General features: G+C 33.6%; 1 protein-coding gene, 1 long non-coding RNA gene and 1 pseudogene across 3 annotated transcripts; 1 reads left to right on the top strand and 2 right to left on the bottom strand.

The window, feature by feature from the left end:
- Positions 1 to 716: 716 nt before the first annotated feature.
- Positions 717 to 10,055, bottom strand: LOC114423308 (annotated as a pseudogene).
- A 1,756-nt stretch (positions 10,056 to 11,811) lies between these two features.
- Positions 11,812 to 12,877, bottom strand: LOC114423309. 2 transcript variants are annotated; one of them, XR_003668818.1, is made up of 3 exons: positions 12,752 to 12,877; positions 12,603 to 12,673; positions 11,812 to 12,115 (listed from the first exon to the last, which is right to left on the bottom strand). It is a non-coding gene; the product is annotated as an uncharacterized LOC114423309 (long non-coding RNA). The 2 variants fall into 2 exon arrangements; XR_003668817.1 differs by having other exon boundaries at positions 11,812 to 12,100.
- Positions 12,878 to 14,225: 1,348 nt separating this feature from the next.
- On the top strand, positions 14,226 to 19,297 carry LOC114423306 (probable polygalacturonase). The gene is made up of 5 exons (XM_028390014.1): positions 14,226 to 14,654; positions 17,326 to 17,446; positions 17,675 to 17,849; positions 17,997 to 18,067; positions 18,486 to 19,297. The coding sequence occupies exons 1-5, from the start codon at positions 14,322 to 14,324 to the stop codon at positions 19,115 to 19,117; spliced, it is 1,332 nt and encodes a 443-aa protein (XP_028245815.1). The 5' UTR covers positions 14,226 to 14,321; the 3' UTR covers positions 19,118 to 19,297.
- The last annotated feature ends 2,038 nt before the right edge of the window (positions 19,298 to 21,335 follow it).

Here is a 21,335-nt window from a genome sequence, read left to right as displayed (position 1 = left end):
CAGACAAAATCAATCACACTTGGATCCCATATTGTCCACTGTCTATTGCACTCTCACCATAACTACCCTTACTAATCAAATGAAACCTCTTTATTTAGCATGCCCATGAACCTTTGCATTTTACTACATTTCTTTAATCTTTACATATTAAGCAAAAAGAATGTTGTGCTACAGCAAATGCCTCAACCAGCATCATGTCAGTCCCTGCTATTTTGCTAAGCTAGGAATCGTTTTTTACAAGAACATGTTATTTTGTCTACAACTAAAACCCACAATGCGATGTAGCATTTCAATTAGAAAATGATTTCATTTGCAACTACTCAATTGCAGTTAACATTGCAATTTATTGTATATGAATTATTCGTCATTCATCGTCCAATACATTTAGCAGCAATACAATAATTTTTTTATTTCTATGAAACTTCTCTACATTAGGCTCAATGACATGTCATGCTAAGCTAATGTTTCATGTATCACCTTCTAAAACTCCGATACAAACAAAATATTTAATAAGAACCATTTTTATAATATTGGAAATGACCATTTACATTGTTAATTAATCATTCTCGTTAATTTTGTATTATTAGGTTATCCTTTTCATTAATTTTTCTCCTTTGTTTATATATACAAACTATTCAAGTCTATTTAAATTTTTAACATTTATCATGAAAGATAACATGATCTAAGTATATGCATTCAGGATCCAAAAGCTCCTATCCAAAAAAATAAGTTCATGTGAATCTCAAAATTGAACTACTTCAATTTTTAACGAGAAAAAAAAACACATTACTAAACTCCCAAGTCCCAATACCCATTATTTTACGCAATAATTCCCATAATTTATATACAATACAAGCCGTGTGACACAGCTTGATAGTTCTATATTACCACAAAATTCGAATAAACCACTGTTTGTTCCAACCAATCAGCATTTTGAACGAGGAGGATTCAGACTTAATTTCGAGAAATGCCACACTATCTCTTTAACCAGACAAAAGAGCAAAGAGGGACAATAGACATCAGAATGACACCACAGACTGTGGATGAGAAGATTGCAGCTGAGATAGAGCAGTATCACTTTCTTCGTTCTCATCAAAAGGAATTGACATGTATCCTTCCTGTGAATCAAAACAAATAACAAATTGGAAGGATATTATAAATTACAACAATGCTATTTGGTACGAATTATATTTGCACCAACTGAATGAATGATTACGTGGATCACTCTCCTTTTTTAAATATAAATAAATACTAAATAAAAAATTTAAAAGCATCAGATAAACTCTTCTTAGAAATTATGGACGTGCAGATATCATGAAAAAAATTTCGTACTAATAAGCATTTTCCTATAAATTATTTCTCTTACGAATGAGTATTCCGTGACCAATGATAGTTATCTTTTGTCCCCATTACCATTACCCTCAAGCTAAACTCAGTAACTCAATGATACAAAAAGAGGTACTTATCATTCAGAGTAGGATACTTTGAGAAAGCAAGCATGACACGCTAACTTTTTCTTTATCGCCTTTTTTTTACAAGTGAACATAGTTCAAGCAAAAAGCAATGCTTAAACAAGAATGCATTCCTTGAGAGATGACAGTCTCTTCAGATAATACCTTCTCCAACCTCTCTTCAAAATGATGTTGCATGCTGTAATGTGCATAAAGAAGGAAGGAGATTTGGCACGAAATTCTGTTAGAAGAAAGGGACACGTGGCTCACGATCCGCAAAGTGAGGGAGGCAGGCATAGCACAAGGTTGAGAAGGGAGAATCCAAGGGTGGAGGTGTAACATCCCATTTTTCGTAGATTAATTTAAAAAGAATTATTATTTATAAATAAATAAAGTTTTAAAAAAATGATGAGGTTTTTGTAATTAAATGAATAAGAAAAAATAACTTTATTAAAATAATGGTTTGAGAGAAAATAAAAAGGATATTCATTTGATAGAGAATAAAATAGAATTTCCTTTAATAAAATAATAAAAATAAATAAATAGAGTAAATAATAAGTTGTAAGTATCATGAGTATAAGTAGAGACATGTTAGGTCATTTTTCACATTGACGATGCCTCATCTTTTTTTCATTTTCGTTTTTTCCCCTTCTCCTTCTAAAACTCTTTTTTTCTCCAGACCACTAGACCTGTCTCAGAAAAATGACGATCTCGGACTCATTCATCGTTGGATCGTCGTAAAATTTAAGAACCAGGTTTGCAACTCAATTTCTAGCATTCTCACCGTTGAAAATTTTTAAATCATTTCGAAGCTGAGAGAAACACACTTCGCATCGTAGCCTTTTCTTTTCCCGTAAAAACCCAAAACTGTCTCGGTAAAACTATGATCCTGGATTCGTTAACCGTTGGATTGCCGTGAAATTTTGATATGTGATTCACAATACAATTCCGCACAACTTCACTATTGGGATTTGCGAGATAATATTCATGGAGAGAGAAAACAGAATTGCACGAAGACATTATAAATGGAGGTTTCAATCCCTTCTCATTATCTCTAACGTTTGGGAACCCTATCAGAGCAATCAGAGGAAAAACTCGAGGAATCTCAGGAAATTGCTAGAGATGTCACTATCACTACCGGAACATACATGAGCCCGCTTAGAGGTAAGAGATGAGTTTATCGTAATTGGAGTTAGAATGAATATGTGTAGTGATCTTTAGAAGATTAAATTAGAGTTTATTTTGAGATGTTTACTGAATTACAATTTTTTCCTTTATGATTATAAATACAATATTGTTGTGTTCTACATACCAATTGATGTTCTGATGAGAATTAATTGATAAACTTGAGTGCTCTTGATGTTTTTGTGTTTTGATCCATGATTTTGATTAATTGATTTTGATATAATTGTGAGAAACTATTTGAGGGGTTTTACTTCCCATGTTGTGATAAACCTTTTATATAAATTGTTATGTTGAGATTATGAAACGAAGATTTAAATTGTAAGCATGTGATAAATTGAACATGTGATGAATGATTAAATACATGTGTATTGAGATGAGATATGTGTTGTGAACTATGAACTGTGCAATCATACAATTGTAAGACTCTTTAAGGATGATGAATATTGTGATGAGATCCACTGTGGGAATCCGACTAGTTGAAATGATTTTGAAAATAATTGAGCAGTTGTGTGTATTGCATAGTTCATAGGTAAAATGTATATGATTCATGAAGTGTGATAACGTGTTAAATTGAGATTATATCATTATGATTGAGATCGAGTGTATGTGATAAAATAAGTATACACGTGATTGAGATGTTGTGTGCATTGAGTTATGAATTATGAATTGTACAGTCACACGACTATAAGACCCTTTAAGGGAGACGAGTTAATGCTAAGTTCCTTTAAGGACGACGAGTTAATGCTAAGGCCCTTAAAGGACGACGAGTTAAAACTATTTTGAGAATAATTGAGGAGTCGTGTGTTTTGTACAGTTCATAGATAGAGTCTGTGTGCTAAAATATTTTATGGGTTGGACCTAAATCAGGAGGGAGAAGCCTTGACGGACTCTTCGGAGTGTAGGCTTTGGGGGTCACCCAGTTTGAGTACTCCTTTAAGCATGTGTCATTCCCGCATGGTTGGAACATTCTCGCAAAACAGTGTGACCCTGATTGATCTGCCTATGATTTTACCTAGTTAGAGTGACTTGACTTGCTAGTGTGTGGTTTGTCTTGTCATGTACTCCTAGGCGCCCGACGTTGTTTTTCACTGACATGGTACCACATTGCATATAGGATTGAGTCTTAGTGTATATGTTGCATAACGCTTGTGTATTGATCGATATTGATTGACTTGATGATATTGTGTTTCGATCCTTGAGTACGTGAATGTTGTGAAAGTGAATGAAATGTGTTGTGATGTGATGTGATGTTGGGCGACAAAATGGTGAAATGACATGAGCTTTGTTTAAGTAAATTTTATTTTGTTTATATGATATTTATACCTACATGTTATCTTGTTGAATGTGATAACTCACTCCCTATGTGTTATTCGTGTTTGGATCCTGCGATGATCTTGAACTTTTTTGTTCGGGAGAGCAAATGACTAGGTGAATTGCTTTAAGGAACCTTGTGCTGAAGAACGTCGAGACACAATGCTCTGATAGGATGTGACATTAGGGCATAAGTTTTTATATTAATTGCATGGTGTTAGTCTATTTTACTTTACCTCACTGATTTAAGAAAATGTTTTTGTAAATTTTGACGATCTTATTTTGAGAAGGATATGTTTTTAATAAGTTTTAATTGATAATAGTGAATTGAATGCAAACATTTTACCCACGTGAATTTGTTTACCAATACTTTTATATATTTTATTTATTTATATATATGTCGGGGTAGAGGGTGTCACGGGAGGATTACATGTTGTAGGATTATTCTGAGGTGATTCCCTTCCTCTGTTCTCTTCTTCTTCTTTGTTAAGAGCTTGTTTCTTCTCCCTGTTATTCCTTTCTCTCACCTTATCCCTTTCTCTCAGGTGATTCTATTGTCGGTATACGACCGAGGAGTGTGCCGCGATCATCGTTATTCCTCTACTTCGTTGCCTCGCTGTTTTTGTAGCTTATCGTCGATTTTCGTTCTCTGTTCATTGTAATAAACTGTTGCTGCATAATTGAATTGTTCCATTGGTGCTTTCATTGTGCTTCCACGGCTGAGAACACACGTTTGAAGGATTTGCAAACGAAAATTCGTACACATTCGGATGATATTCGTCGTCTCGGTCAAACGATGGATATGTGTTACCAAGAGCAAAATGATAAGATGCTTCAAATCTAGAATTCTATGGATAAATTCAGTTAGTGATGAATCTGTTATTGCAGAATGCTTCTCAACCTCCTGGAAGTTCTCCGAACAATGGCTCCCCGATGGTGCAACCGATTAATGCTTCTTTGCCTGTTAAGGAGATCTCACTTGGATTTCCTCACTTCGATGGAACGACGCCGGTGATGGAGTGGATCTTCAAGCTGGAGAAATTTTTCACTTATCATAATACTCCTTATGCGTCTAGAGTGGATATTGCGGCGATGCATTTTGATAAGGATGTAGTGGCATGGTTCCAGATGTCGTAGAAATTATCTCTGGTGTCTACTTGGTCTGAGTTGACTCGTGCTCTAGAGTCTCAATTCGGTCCTTCACCTTTTAATTGTCCAATGACTGAGCTCTTTAAGCTTCAACAAATAGGTTCGATATCAGATTATTACCTCAAGTTTATGTCTCTAGCTAATAGATTTTTGGGATTAAGTAATGAGGCTCTCCTTAATTGTTTCATTAGTGGTTTAAATCCTGATATTAGAAGAGATGTTGTTGCTATGTGCCCTCCTACCTTATTGCGTGCAGTTGCTTTAGCTAAAATTTTTGAAGAAAAATATGGTCATGTTTCTAAGCCATTTCAAAATTCCTATAGTCACAAATATTCCCAAATTTCTTCTATCCCAGTCTCTATTAATGCTCAACCAAAAACACAAATTAAATCTAGTTTACCTCCGCTTTTACCTACTCCACCAGGCCCTCCAATTCGGTCCTCGAGTGTAAAAAGGATTACTCCTATTGAATAGCAGTTGAGAAGGGAAAAAGGATTGTGTTATTTTTGCGGTGAGAAATTCTCTTTTAATCATAAATGTCCTAATAGACAATTTCTGTTGTTGCAAATGGAAGATGATAAGGAAGATCCTATGAGTACAATTGTACCTCAAGGTACTCAAGAAGATGAAATAGAAGAATATGAAGATCATCATTTGTCCTTCAATGCTTTGAAAGGTGGTAGGGGAGTTGGCACTATCAGGTTTATAGCTTTTATTGAAAATTTACCAGTGACTGTGTTGATTGATGGTGGCAGTTCTGATAATGTTTTGCAGCCAAGGGTGGCCAAGTTTTTGAAATTACCTGTGGAACCAGCTACTCAAATTAGAGTAATGGTTGGTAAAGGTAATTATATGTATGTTGAAGGATTGGTTAAGCAATATTAGGTACAGGCTCAAGGCAATACCTTTCAGTTACCAGTATTTTTGCTTCCTATTTTTGGTGCTGATCTCATTTTACGAGCTAGTTGGTTGAAGACTATTAACTCTCACAATGCTGATTATGATGCTCTGCAATTGAAGTTTTTGTGGAAGGGTAAATTTACTACCTTACAAGGAGATTGTGAATTGGTACCTAAGCAAGCTCAATTACATTGTATAAGAAGAATAGTGGCCACTAATTCCATTGCTGAAGTTTATAGTCTGCAATTGATGGAACCAGATGTTGTTCCTAAGTCTATGCTTGATTTACCAGTTACAATGGAGCCTGAATTAGCCTTACTATTGCACACTTACAGTGTGGTTTTTGATACTCCTAGCAGCTTACCTCCACAAAGATCCCATGATCACTCTATTCCTTTATTGAGTGGTTAACAACCTGTTAAGGTTAAGCCTTACAGATACCCTCATAGTCAAAAGGAAGAAATTGAGAGATTGGTGTCAGGAATGTTAGATGAAGATATCATACAACCTAGCAAGACTCCTTTTTCTTCTCCCATTATATTGGTAAAAAAGAAAGATGGTTCATGGAGGGTGTGTACTGATTATAGGGCTCTTAATGCAATTACTATCAAGGACAACTTCCCTATTCCTACTGTGGATGAGTTGATTGATGAGCTTTTTGGAGCTTCCTTCTTTTCTAAATTGGATCTAAGGTCTGGTTATCACCAAATTTTGTTAAATCCGGATGACAAACATAAGACAGCATTTAGGACTCATCATGACCACTATGAGTGGTTGGTTATGCCATTTGGCTTAACCAATGCTCCTACTACTTTTCAGAGCCTTATGAATGACATTTTTGTTGGAATATTAAGAAAATTTGTACTGGTTTTCTTTGATGATATGCTGGTGTATAGTGCTAATTAGAAACATCATTTATACCATTTAGAAGTGGTTTTAAGTATCTTGAAACAACATCAATTGTGTGCACGGTTTTCTAAATATTGTTTTGGAGTTCAACATATTGATTACTTAGGACATACACTATTTGGTTCAGGAGTAGCTATGAAGGGAACTAAATTGGAAGCTATTCAAAAGTGGCTTGAGCCTAGTAATCTCAAACAGTTGAGAGCATTTTTAGGACTCACCGATTTTTATAGGAGGCTTGTTAAGTCTTATGGCATTGCAGCCCCTTTAACTGATTTGTTGAAAAAGGATTCTTTTAAAAGGAGTGTGGCTGCATCAGAAGCATTTCAACAACTCAAAATTGCCATGACATCTGCTCCTGGATTGACTATTCCTAATTTTAACGAAATTTTTGTATTGGAGACTGATGCCTCAGGAAGTGGAATTGGTGTTGTCCTTAGCCAAAATAAGCATCCAATTGCTTATTTCTCTAAGAAATTGTCCTTAAGGATGCAGAAGCAGTCTGCTTATATTCGAGAATTTTATGATATTACTCAGGCTTTGGCAAAATTCAGACATTATCTTGTGGGTCATAAGTTCATAATTAAAACAGATCAGAAAAGCCTCAAAGAATTGTTAGACAGAAGTTGCACACTCCTGAACAACAGCAATGGCTTCCTAAGTTCTTAGGGTTTGACTTTACAATTCAGTATAAACCAGGGAAAGAAAATATACATACTGATGCTTTATCTAGGAGTTTCATGGTGGCTGTATCTACTCCTATACATTCATGGATTAATAAAGTGATGGATTTGACTCAAACTGATTCTCAATTATCCAAAATTTATCAAAGCTGTTTGCAAGGTCAGAATCCATCTTCTGAATATAGTATTCAGAATGGCCTATTTTTCTTTAAAGGCAAAATTGTGTTACCTCATGATGTTGGGTTGCTTAATCAAATCATGGAGGAATTTCACAGTTCTAAGATTGGTGGACATTCTGAAGTTAATAGAACAACAACTAGAATTGGTGCTCAATTTTATTGGAATGGTATGAGAAGTGATATTAGTAAATTTGTGAGGGAATGTGTCATATGTCAACAAGCTAAAGTTGATCATGTTTTTCCAGCTGGGTTGTTACAGACTCTCCTCATTCCTCAACATTGCTATTTGGTACGAATTATATTTGCCCCAACTGAATGAATGATTATGTGGATCACTCTCCTTTTTTAAATATAAATCAATACTAAATAAAAAATTTAAAAGCATCAGATAAACTCTTAGAAATTACGAACGTGCAAATATCATGAAAATTTTTTCGTACTAATAAGCATTTTCCTATAAATTATTTCTCTTATGAATGAGTATTCCGTGACCAATGATAGTTATCATTTGTCCCCATTACCATTACCCTCATGCTAAACTCAGTAACTCAATGATACAAAAAGAGGGACTTATCATTCAGAGTAGGATATTTTGAGAAAACAAGCATGACACGCTAACTTTTTCTTTATCGCCTTTTTTTTACAAGTGAACATAGTTCAAGCAAAAAGGAATGCTTAAACAAGAATGCATACCTTTGAGAGATGACAGTCTCCTCAGATAATGCCTTCTCCAACCTCTCTTCAAATGATGTTGCATGCCAATTTACTTTCTGATCCTGAAAAAAATCAGCAAAAATTAGATGCAAATGCAATATATAGATTCAAACCTCTTTCAAGTAGGAAATAATGATTATATACAAGTCATACTTTTTTATACTTATTGGTAGAATTTGGTATGCCGTTACCATCCCACCACTTTGGAGGAGGAGCTTGAGAATCCTCATCCTCAATCCAGTGAGCTGCAACCATCCCAATGATAGGCCTATCAGCAGGTGTTTTGCGGACCTGATTATAACTGGTCTGCATTCTCTTGTTTCTCTCCTCCAGAATGACAGCTGCAGGCTTCAACCAGGAAGTTAAGACTAGCTTTCCTCCACCTTGCATTCATTTTCACAAGACATTTTCTTTAATCCTTTTTCGGGAGTTGAAGTTGTAACTTGAGACTGCTCAACTGATTCACTCTCTTCAAATTTCTTCTGAGAGAAATGATGACCAGGGTTGTAAATTGGATACACAAACTGGGACTTAACTCGAGGCACCATTTGGCAAGTCTTTTGCTGAAGGGTAAGCAGTTCCAGGAGTTTGCATCTCGTCAGATAGCTTCATCGGGGTAGGATTAGGCGATGGTTTATATGTACTCTCATTATTTGCTGAATCTGTTTTTTTCATATGTCGCCCACCATAATCAGATGAGTCACAGGACGATAAATCACTGTCACATGCAAAACATACAGACTTGTTCCTCCTCGTGTGTGTGGTTGATGGCCAAGGTGAAACAGAAGCTGTAGTCTTGTCATTCTTATCCAAACTGTGAAGACTCCCTGTCCTAATTCCTTCCGTAGAATCAAGAGTGTCACATTGAGTACTTAGCACATTGGAGATACAGCTGCAAACCAATATGTAATTTTCAGAAATGGACTAAGTATGACCACAATACATGTGTACAATCAGTGAAAATCCCATAGAAAATTTTCATTAAAAGAAATCTTAGAGAAAAACTGAGAATCAATTTCATCATTTTTTATAGCAACGCTTATTAAAGAACATATTTTCTTAGACTTTTCAATCATAATGACCTGCAGACCCTGTTAATAAAGTGGCCTTCCCACTGTTCTAAGAGTAAGGAACAGAATATCCACCTCCTACGAAATTGACTAAAATGTTACTTCTTCATACCCATAATACAACATTCCCATTAAAAAATACAAAAGGGCAGAAATGAGAATCAGTTTCATCATGTTTTGAGAGTGACCCTTTTTAACAAACAAATTTTTAATGGTAATGAGCTGCAGCTATTTCCCATTGTTCTTAGAGTAAGGAACAGAATATCCACTTCCTATATGACATTGACTAAAATGTTACTTGCTTACATTCACTATTACTCAATATCAGCATGAAAAAGATTCAATACAAAGGAGACGAATAACCTGCTTGGTGTTTGCTCTAAGGAATCAATTCTCTTCCCCCCTTCCTCACAACATTTTACAGGAGTTGAGGGATTGAAAGGTTGACCATCAGGGTGGGCTTTCTCAAGGGGGTTCCTTGCCAAGGTATCACCAGCTTTGAGAAACTTGGCCCGCAGAAAAGATGATCTGATTATATAAACAAATTTTACAAAGTATAAGTAAATATGCACCCATCTAAAGTACGAATCAACAACTTAATAAAACACAAAAGTGACTTAAAACTTCAAAAAGTGTTTTTTTTTTTTTAATCTTGTATAATAATGAAAAGATATTCACTCGTGATAAACAGAATTTAACTTGTAAGAATTCAAAAACAAATTAACAGAAACATTCTATCAAGACTATTATTTTTCCACCAGCAAGGCATTGCCACATTGGTCATCTTAGATTATCTAGTTGCTGATATTACAAATATTTATGTGCCTGAAACTTCATATATTGGCAATTATATGAAGGGGATAACTAGATATATGGTTCATACAAGACATATCAGGAATATATCATGGAACTAACATAATGATATTGTGACATCACTGTCATCTGAAAATTGCTAGCTTCATCACAAATGTAATCAGGGGCATGGACCAGAGAATGAGCCAGCAGACATAAACTCAACAATGTTCTCTAATTTGTCATTGAATAAATTCATTTGTTTTGTTGAAAAGATATCCTCAAAAAGTAGAAAAGGCACAGAAGAATAGTAATAACAACATAGAAGAACAGCAAGATTGAGGGTGTGAGACCAAAATGTAGTTCCTTTCATTCCATATTGTAAACACGGGTGTTGCTAGGTGCATCCAGCATTTTTTTTAATGCCCAAAATGTCCCTGACTTGTTGTTTCTTTTTAAGTTGCTTTTTCTAACTGGTGATCCGTAAGCACATTTTTCACATATGGATCAAATTGATCCATATGAATTATACGGATGAAGTTGATCCATAAGTATGAAGTTTATCCGTATAAATCATATGGATGAACTTGATCCGTATGGTTTATACGGATGAGCATACAAATCAAGTTGATTCGTATGGTTTGTATGGATGAAGTTCATCCGTATTGGTTTTTTGGTTTTTTTTTTTAATTCCTTAAAGTTTTATTATTTAATTACTAATATGTTAAATTACTCATTTGTGCATTAAAAAAAATTACTATTACAAAATTTAATATATATTAAATTTTGTAGTAGTAAATATTTTTTATTTATAAAAAAATATACTGATTAAATAATTCGTATGAGTTATATCAAAATTAATTGTCACAAAATTTATTATTTAAATATACCTGCGCATTAAATATACATTAAAAATTTTAGTGTTACGTATAGCAACATTATTTATTTTATAATATAATTGGTTTATTAACTTAGTTGGTTAGAGCGTTGTGTTAATAATCTGAAAGTCACAAGTTTGATTCTTGGTTAGACCATTAATTTTAAATTAATTCGTCACAAATATTTTTCAAAAAAAATTAAAAAAAAAAACTTTTGAGTTGGGCCTTATACGGATCATCTTCATCTATATGAAGATGATCCGTGGACTTTATACGAACCATCTTGATTCGTATGAGTTGATTAAGAAAGAACAAAATTGAAAGAATGCGAAATTGTTGAGTGTACCCGCAATTTCGCTGGATGCGGTTAATTTTAAATTAATTCGTCACAAATATTTTTCAAAAATAATTAAAAAAAACTTTTAAGTTGGGCCTTATACGGATCAATTGATCCGTATGAGTTGATTACGAAAGGACAAAATTGGAAGAATGTGAAATTGCTGGGCCTGAGTGTGGGTACGCATAGCAGTACCCTATAAACCCTTGATTCAAATCTCACTTGATACAATTAGACATGACTAAAGGTTTAAAACTTCAAAACTCAAAAGTGCTAACTCATTATTTCATTTAGAAAATGATTGAAACTGTAACAAGATAGAAGTCAATATTTTGTGGCCACCATTTCCACACACGCTGCTTCTCAGTACAGTCAGGTTAACTACAAGACACCTTGCTGTAGAGTCTCGTGGTAGAAATACACAATGTAACACCAAGGCTTGCCAGATTGCCATGGTGAGTGGTAGTCTGAAACACTAACTGCGACCACCATATGAACTAAGTCAAAGCATCTCAGGCTATTGCACAATTTAGAGCTGCCACTGCCTACAATAAACATAACTATACTGACATCAATGTTAAATCCCACTTCACTTCAAACTAAAACTAGAGATTCCATCCAGGTCACTGCTCTGTGGCATCCACAATCCCATTATCCATATTAAATCCTCTCAAAAACAATTGAAAACAACAAGTTAGGACCCAGTTGAAACAAAATGAATCCTTGGGCTTAGTTTCCTCTCAAACCCCCTTTACAATATAGGACAGAATCTAAAAAAGCCAGCTCCGAGTGCTAATTTCATAGTTTTGAGAATCTAAAATTGTTCCGAGAATGTTGGCAAACTACTCTTACTTGCTCCTTTCATCCTGTTCTCATTTCACTTCAACTATAAAATTGCATACATAGTTCCATAAAAATCACATACAGGAACAAAATGCCCCAACACTCAGCACAAACAGAAAATTTCAAAATCCAAAAAGAACAAACAAAACGCAAAAACTCATAATCACACAACAAACAATAGCAGCTATGTAAAAAAGAGCACACCTCATAGTCGCCTTTCTGAGATCCCACTTCAAAACTCTTCCCATCATCACGCACAGCAGAGTTTTCTCTCCCTACTCAAAATTCAAACCATAGAATTAATAAAACACACTCAGAATTAAACAAAAAATAATAATGAAAAAAAAAATCACCTTCGGATAGAAACAGAGTGGATAACCGATTTCGAGAGACCACGACATCCTGGTTCACACAGCAAAACCAAAACCAAAATAATAATTAATATATATATATATATATATATATATATATAATCTATAATATTTATTTAAATTTGAGTGTTCATTTATGATAAAAAATTTAAATATTTTTAAATTTGTTAAAATAGTATGAATTATATTACATAGATATGGCCATTTATTATTTTTAAAATTATAATTTTAATTAATTTGAATATATTAATTTTGTGTAATATTTTTACAGTTTTGAAGTTTGAATTAATCAACCTCTGTAATACAAATTGAATAATCTCAATTTATTATTAATAAGTTATTTATTTTCCCTAGGCGGGGGGGTTGGGATTGTGAATGTGTGATCCTCTAATAGGATGATCAGTTTGTTCGAAGAAGGAAGAACATTGGGTAAGAATTCTACGAACCAAATATAAGTGTGGTAATGACATATCTTACGCGTTATTGATATGAATAGAGGACTTGGTCAAAATTCTGGAATCACAATTGGCAGCTCTTTATACAATGACCTATAAAGTCCGTTATATATTTTATCCATTCTGATTCACAAAACTATTTTCCCCTTCGTCTTGGTGATTTCAGAACACTTTTTGGTAGAATCTATGTCTACAAGGTTTGCATGTTGTAAATTAGAAAAGGATCGAAAACGATGATTTTTATGAGATTAGGGGTAAATGTGTCCTTTCCTTGATAGACTTATTTCTTTTTTTTTAATATATCCAAAAAATTAGATGAAATTATTTCATTCCTAAATTTTGTCAATTCAAATAATATAAATGTCCACTTAAAACCTTTTCAAAATTTATCCTGCCTGTTTTTTATTTCTTTTTTCATTAATTGCACTCTTATCCTATAAGTTTATCCCGACAATGTTAAGAAGTAAACCACAAATCATTTAATTATTCAAAAGATAATGAATATTTTGGTAAATAATTATTTTGTTAGCTGGATGTGTAAACTAATGACATTTTAATCTTTTTTTTAAGAATAAAAATTTCTGATTTAATCCTTAAATATATAAAAAAGAATATGATAACACATAATTTAATAAAAAATTAATTTTCATACTTCACAAGATAATATTAAATTGAATTTCAAAAATTATAATTTATTATTAAATTAATCCTTAAATATTACAACTTAATTATAAAATAATCTCATAAAATTAACTAACAGGTTTTCTATATTTAATAATTAAATCAAAATTTTCATTCTTATATAAACTAAAATGTTAACAATTTACAAATTCAAATACTAAAATAATCATTTATCCAAATATTTTCATTTACCTGATCAATATTTTAAAATCATAATCAGCAGCATTTTAAGTTTTCCTTTTCTTTGCAAAAAAAAAAACACTTTTTCTAGTCTTTCGAGATCCAACAGAGAATAAACCGTGAAAAAAGAAAAAAAAAAAAAAAAGCTTCCCTGATTCTTTTCTCTCGTTCACAGCAAAAAAAACAGCACCGCTTTATAATTGGCATCACTATTATTGTTCCCACCATCCCCAAACATGCTTCTCCCACCCTTCCTCACTCTCACTTTCCTCCTCCTTTTCTTCAATGCTTCCGTCGCTGCAATTTACTCAACGACAACATGTTCCAACATAGTGTCGCTGAGATATCGCAGCGACAGAATTTCCGTAACGGACTTTGGAGGTGTCGGCGACGGCCGCACGCTGAACACGAAAGCGTTCAGGGCGGCCGTATACCGCATTCAGCACCTTAGAAGGCGCGGTGGCACGGTGCTTTACGTGCCTCCCGGGGTGTACTTAACGGAGAGCTTCAACCTCACTAGCCATATGACCCTTTATCTTGCTGCTGGTGCCGTTATCAAAGCCACGCAGGTACTGTTAACTCTCATTCAGCGTTGGTCACCGTTTTCTTTTTATTACTCCTTTTTTCATATATATAATTTTAATTTTAATTGGTGTTTTGTTTAAAGAAAATCTTGTTAAAAATTGAGTAAAAATGCGATTTGTTGTTTGAAAGATGGGTTTTGATTGCTTAAAAATTTGGGCTTATGCGAATCTGAATTTCAAGATGGTGTGACATGTTTGTTAGATAACTTAATCTCTTAAGTGATGAATTTCATTTTAGGCACATCTCACATTAAAAAGATTATGAATTTGCTAATGTGTTTCCTTTTTTTTTAAAGTATTAAAGCATTGCATCTTTCTTTTGGTCTATACCAAAAAATTATAAAAAGCATTAATGTGTAAATTTATCATTTTAAAGACTGATAATAAAAAATTCTTTTAGAAATTAAAATAATACAAACACAAGCGAATGTTTGGTTAAAATATCTAATGTTTTAATTTTTTTTAGTTTATTTTTCATGCACTATCATTATAAAACTTAACTAACTTACTAAACATAATGATTAAATGATAGTAAGTTACTAGTAATTTTTCCTTAAAAAAAGTTACTAATAATTTACACTATTAGTACATAAACTATTTATTCTTAATTTTTTTTAAGTTAATAAAAGTATTAATTGTTTTTAAAGAAACTCAATCAAATATGCGTTTTTCATTTAAATAAATTGACTTAGCCAAGTTTTCTTTTTATATTAGATGCATTTGTTTTTGGACGAGAATGACGTAAACTGCAACAAAACGGCATTTCAATCCTTTGAAAATGCTTTTCATTTACGATTTTGTTCTTTATGTTTTTTAAATGATTTTGTTTTTGATTTAAATAGTGTTAAATTGAGTACTTCAGTAATTTAAACTCTTTCTACCATCTGGGTTGTTTTCCCAGATTGTAATTTGTTGTTTAGCGTTCATTTGTCCCTTTTTCTTTGCTGTCACCCATCACAAATAAAAAGATACCCAATTGGAAATTACTAACAGGATGAGATACCATGAAGCGAGAAATAAATTTAACCAAAACTATTATTATTATTATTATTATTATTATTATTATTATTATTATTTTGTGTATGAAATCTTAATTTATTATTTTATTGGGATCAATTATGTCGGTGTACAACTTTTTGTTTGAAAGCAGACAAATACGTGTATACACTACTAAAGTAATGAAAAAAATATATTACCGTTTATTAATAGAAATTCTCTGAACAACTTTTTCTCTTCAAAAAAATATAAACTATCTGAACAATCTGTGATACTATATAATATAATATAATTTTTCTAGATCAATATATAGTGGAGTCTGTAGACTAGAGCCACCTGACGCTAAAATCAAAGTGATAATGACTATATAGTCCCTGCAATGCAAAATGCCAGCAAATGCAAGCATTTTTCTGAAAATTCAAGAAGCCAAAAAATTGAATTGTAGAATTTGATACACCGTAATTTAAAGTCATTTAGCAATTTGTGAAGAAAAAAAAATCAAGGGTCAATACTCAGTACTTGTGAATGATGATGAGAGGACAGAAAGAAGGAACCTCTGTATTATAAAAGGGTCTGCTATGTGTCATGAATTGGCTCATTTGGTATGTTGTTTAGGTTTATCTTCTTGTCTGAATTTTATGTACGGTTGGTAATATAAGTAAAGGACTAAATAGGTAATGGGTTGTCTGAAACAAAGAATTCACATGAATTATGTGGGCCTCCAGATGAATGGGATGAAAAGTATAGGTGGGTCTCTTGTCTGCGTTAGCCACATGTGCATGATATTTAAAGCATTGACAAATGACAATGAGGGGTATCACATAAATTGACGTAAAATTAATTTTGAGTACTGTTTATATGTGCTTGGGTCCATAGATAGCAATTTTAAATGAAAAGCACCATGTTATCAGAGATCTGACAATGATACTTATTTTGTGGATACTCATAGTTTGCTATAGATTATAATAGTATTCTTAGAGCCCTCCTTATTGTTTAGTAAATCAAGTCTTCCTAGGAAGGTTTTGTTATCTGGCCCTTTATTCAGCTGGAGCTGTAGCAGAATACAAACTGCATATTTATATCTTGTTTATGCTTATAAACTTAATTGGAGGGAATATGTGCTGTTAACATTATTAAGTAGTGGAATGGTGATACTGTAATTGTTAGGAGCTAGGAGAGAGGGAAGATAACATTAATCACAGTTAGAGTGATTTGTTAAGTAAATAGGGGAATTAAGGAGAAAGGCTTCATTCAGTCTTGGATCATTTGAGAATTGAGCATTTGCTCTTTGTAAAGGGTTCTAAACCTCTAAAAGTACCTGACTGATGGTATCAATTCCAATGCTTTGTGACTGATTCAACATTCAGTTTTAGATGCAATGTATAAATCTATATGATAGGACTGTGACTATCAAACTCATTTGTCATGTGTATGTTAAGACGTAAAGTAATAATTTCATATATTTTGCTGCTAGAATACGATTTGAAGTGAATGCTGAGAGTCCCCAGTGGAAATCAAAACACCTCTATTCTTCCTTCTAGCACTGTTTATTGTTTTAACGGAAGAAAAGGAAACATGATAGGTAGGAATCTTGAGATGAACTCTCTCTTTTTTCTTTCCTACCACACTTTTTTATGTTCTTTCTCTCTTCACTTTTTAGGAGTTGGGGAATTGGCCTTTAATTGCACCCTTACCATCTTATGGAAGAGGAAGGGAGCTCCCTGGAGGAAGGTATATGAGTTTTATCCATGGAGATGGACTTAGTGATGTGGTAATCACAGGTGGGTATCAAATCTATAATATTTTCTGAAAAATTAAATTACTGTTTTGATTTCTTAGTTTGTACCAGACCACTGTTATCTAAAAATAAATATTATAAGTTACTAAGGTATATAAGAATGAAATGTAAAATAGTATTCAAGTGAAATGAAAAGAAAATGTCATGCTACTGCGTAGCCATAATGTATTGGATATCTTGGGAACTGAGAGTTTACTCCATATTTTCATAGGTGAGAATGGGACAATTGATGGGCAAGGAGACGTGTGGTGGAACATGTGGAGGCAGAGAACACTTCAATTTACAAGACCAAACCTTGTTGAATTTGTGAATTCACAAGATATTATTATTTCAAATGTGATTTTCAAGAATTCTCCCTTCTGGAATATACACCCAGTTTATTGCAGGTATTTATAATTGAGCAATGTGCACTATTTTTTGTTAACAATATTTTCATTTTCTTGATTACAACTAGCTTGAAGCAAACTAAAAAGGGATGAAGAGGTAGAGATTTCTTCCTGAAATTAATTTCAAGCTTCCTTTCTTCTTTACAGCAATGTTGTGGTTCGATATGTCACAATTTTGGCCCCTCGTGACTCTCCTAATACTGATGGAATTGATCCAGGTAAATTGTCTCTAAATAAGCTACATCTTGTGCAAATAGTGAAGTAGTTGCAACAAATAGTCAAATCCTATTGCCAATGACCTCATTAAGTTTCACTTATTTGGTATTGAACTCTTTCCTTTATAAGAGAACTGTATCTCATCTTTTATTGGAGCCAAACTGTTCAAGGGAAGTATTGAGATTACTATTGCCGACTCCACTAGTGCTATCATGCTATGTATGTAGCTCAAGAGCCTACAAGTATATTGTTCAAATATAAGATTTTATATGTTGTTCTCTAACTGCATAAATCTAATCAGCAGTTCAACACTATCAAGTGTCATGTTATAATGCATGTAGTAAATGAATCTGCCGTGAGGTATTTTGAAAATTAAAAGAGGCCTTTGTACTCAATCATCTATATTACTCATTTATGCAGATTCAAGTTCAAATGTCTGCATAGAAGACTCATACATATCTACCGGAGATGATCTTGTGGCAGTGAAGAGTGGGTGGGATGAGTATGGTATTGCCTATGGTCGCCCTAGCTACGGTATCACCATCCGACGCTTAACAGGGTCATCTCCATTCGCTGGCATTGCAATTGGCAGTGAAACCTCTGGAGGGGTGGAGAATGTGCTAGCTGAACACATCAACCTCTTCAACATGGGAGTTGGTATCCACATCAAGACCAACAGTGGCAGGGGAGGGCTCATCAAGAACATCACAGTGGCTCATGTGTATGTGGAGAATGCAAGGCAGGGAATAAAAATAGCAGGTGACGTAGGGGGGCATCCAGATGAAAAATTTAACCCTAATGCTCTCCCAGTTGTGAAGGGTATCACAATTAAGAATGTTTGGGGAGTGAGGGTTAACCAGGCAGGTTTGATACATGGATTGAGAAATTCCCCTTTCACTGATGTTTGTCTGTCAAATATCAACTTTCATGGCATGAGAGGACCAAGATCTCCCTCCTGGAAGTGTTCTGATGTGTTTGGATTTGCTCATCAGGTTAGCCCTTGGCCATGTTCTCAGCTGAGCAGCCAAGAGCCTGGATCATGTGCCATTTAGAGACTTTCACTCTCTTCAAGTGTTGTAGTAATTGAGTGCTTCTTTCATTGAATTGTATGATATCGTATGAAAGTAAATTTAGTCAAACATGTTGAGGATCATGTGCCAAACACATGCATTAATTGTGAGCGCCAATATATATATAAGCAATTTAATTAAGTACTTATTTATTATGTTGTTGTCACATGAGCCATTTTGTCATAATTTTTATCATGAAATTTACAGAAACAAGTTATAAAGAACTTTTTCCAATATACTTCATCAAAAACCTTATTAAAATAAGCACACAAAAAAGGCTTATAGGAATTACTAAATAAGCTTTGTAAAAGTTCTTTCAAGTGTCTTGAGATTCTTTTTCAAGATTGTAGAACCCAAATAAGTGATGATAATCAGGTGGTACAGTAATTAGTAATAGCTCATGATCTCTTCATTTAAACTTTCATCTGTCCTTGGCTTTTTTTTGTTCCTTTGAAAAGTTTTTGGTAGAGACTAAAAATCAAGTATTGCTCAAGGATATCAAATTATAAAGAAAAATATCATATAAGAATAGAACCTCTTAAACCACAAATATAATACACCTATATGGCTACTAAACCCTATAGCCCAAAATCTAGCAAAACACACACACCTTCCTCTTTCCTCTCTCTCTCTGCCCTGGCCAGATAACCACCACCTCCACGTGAATCATTAAAGGCTTATTGTTGGAAATTGACTTCACATAATGGATTCATCATCCCAAGTGGTCTCCTACTTGGTCTTTACCTTCCACTTTACCAACCATTTAATATAAAATTCAATGAAATTTCCTCCCAACCAGATCTGGTGTAGTTAAAGGCCATAACAAACCAGGAGGGGACACAGACAAATAATTTTGTCTCTGATAAACATTTACATTCATTTTACATATTCCTTCACCTTATTCTTCATGTCAATCAATAACTCTCCACAAGTATAAAAACCGCTTGGAATTCAACATGCTTGAATGCTAGCTAGCCCAAAGGGGTTCTGTGAGACTGCCAAAAGGTAAGGAATTCAACATGCTTGGAATGACTAGTATGCCATGAATCATAATTTGTATCATTTGTTTGGGTAAGCTTATCCAAAAGCACTTTTAAGAGAAGAAAAAATAAAACGAGTTTTTTTATAAGTTAATTAATTTATTCATAAGTTAAAATTAACTTATTTATAAGTTAATTTATAAAACGAGTTTTTATAAATTTAGTCTGTGCATGAGTTAATTTAAGCTTATGGAGAGTTGGTTTCATTTTTTTCTTATTTTTTTATCCTACAAGTGCTTATGTAAGCTTACCCAAACAACTCAACCAATTGCCACTATGCTTATATCTCCACTATGCTTATTTCTTATTGTCGCCAAGTAACTGGTTCTCAACTAACCCAAGGACTAGTACAGCCAACCCTTCAAATCAATTATCAATGATTCCTAGTAACCTCAATTTTGTTATTTCTACTAACTTTTCATAGCTTCTTGTCTCCCATGTTAAATGTTCTATACCTCCAACAAAATGGCGAACAAATGCACACAATTTTACTTTGCATATTTGGGCCAGATATACACACAAATCAGACTCACTTATTGGACTCTTATCCAGCTATATGAAGGCCCCTACTATTCTCACCTCACAACTGCTCTTTCCACCTCCTACTTTTCAAAATCAGGATAAAAAGACACTTTTATCCTCTCCCTATTTTCCTACACCCCCACACATTTTTATTTTACTCTTAGATTTAACAGAAACACGATTCGATCAGATGTGTTTTTGGAAATAAAAAAACAAATAATGAATGGGGTGTGAAGAGCAGAAAGCAGGATGAGAATAACAAAGCCTCAACATGATTTAGGAATATTTGAACCGATTTTATAAAAAAAAATAAAAAAAATTGACAAATTAGGCAAGGTCTTAAGTAACTCTTGACTTGTTCTCGTGGAGATGATAACCAAGCAAGGTTAGAATTTTATTCGAAGATCAAGGGACCCACTTGAACTATGTTATGGGACAGCCTAGCTAATTAAACAAGTTGTTCTTATTAACAGCAGCACATTAGTTTCCGAAACAGCTGAAAGTGATGTCTAGTACAATACAAAAAGATCTACAGAGATTTGATTTGTAATAGGAAATTAGAAATAGAGAAATTATGTAAGCAAACAGTGGGTCAAAAGCAAACTGAAGCAATTGAGGAGCAAGTTTTGGATATGAAC

This window comes from Glycine soja, chromosome 8 (genome assembly GCF_004193775.1).
Source record: "Glycine soja cultivar W05 chromosome 8, ASM419377v2, whole genome shotgun sequence".
NCBI classification, from domain to species: domain Eukaryota; kingdom Viridiplantae; phylum Streptophyta; class Magnoliopsida; order Fabales; family Fabaceae; genus Glycine; species Glycine soja.
Note: the sequence above shows the minus strand (reverse complement) of the source record. Positions and strands in the feature narration are given on the sequence as shown.

Coding starts and splice junctions, on each gene's coding strand:
- LOC114423306 (XM_028390014.1), top strand. CDS start 14,322: ATGCTTCTCCCACCCTTCCTCACTCTCACTTTCCTCCTCCTTTTCTTC. Junction 17,447..17,674: donor TAGTGATGTGGTAATCACAG/GTGGGTATCAAA, acceptor ATATTTTCATAG/GTGAGAATGGGACAATTGAT. Junction 18,068..18,485: donor TACTGATGGAATTGATCCAG/GTAAATTGTCTC, acceptor TCATTTATGCAG/ATTCAAGTTCAAATGTCTGC.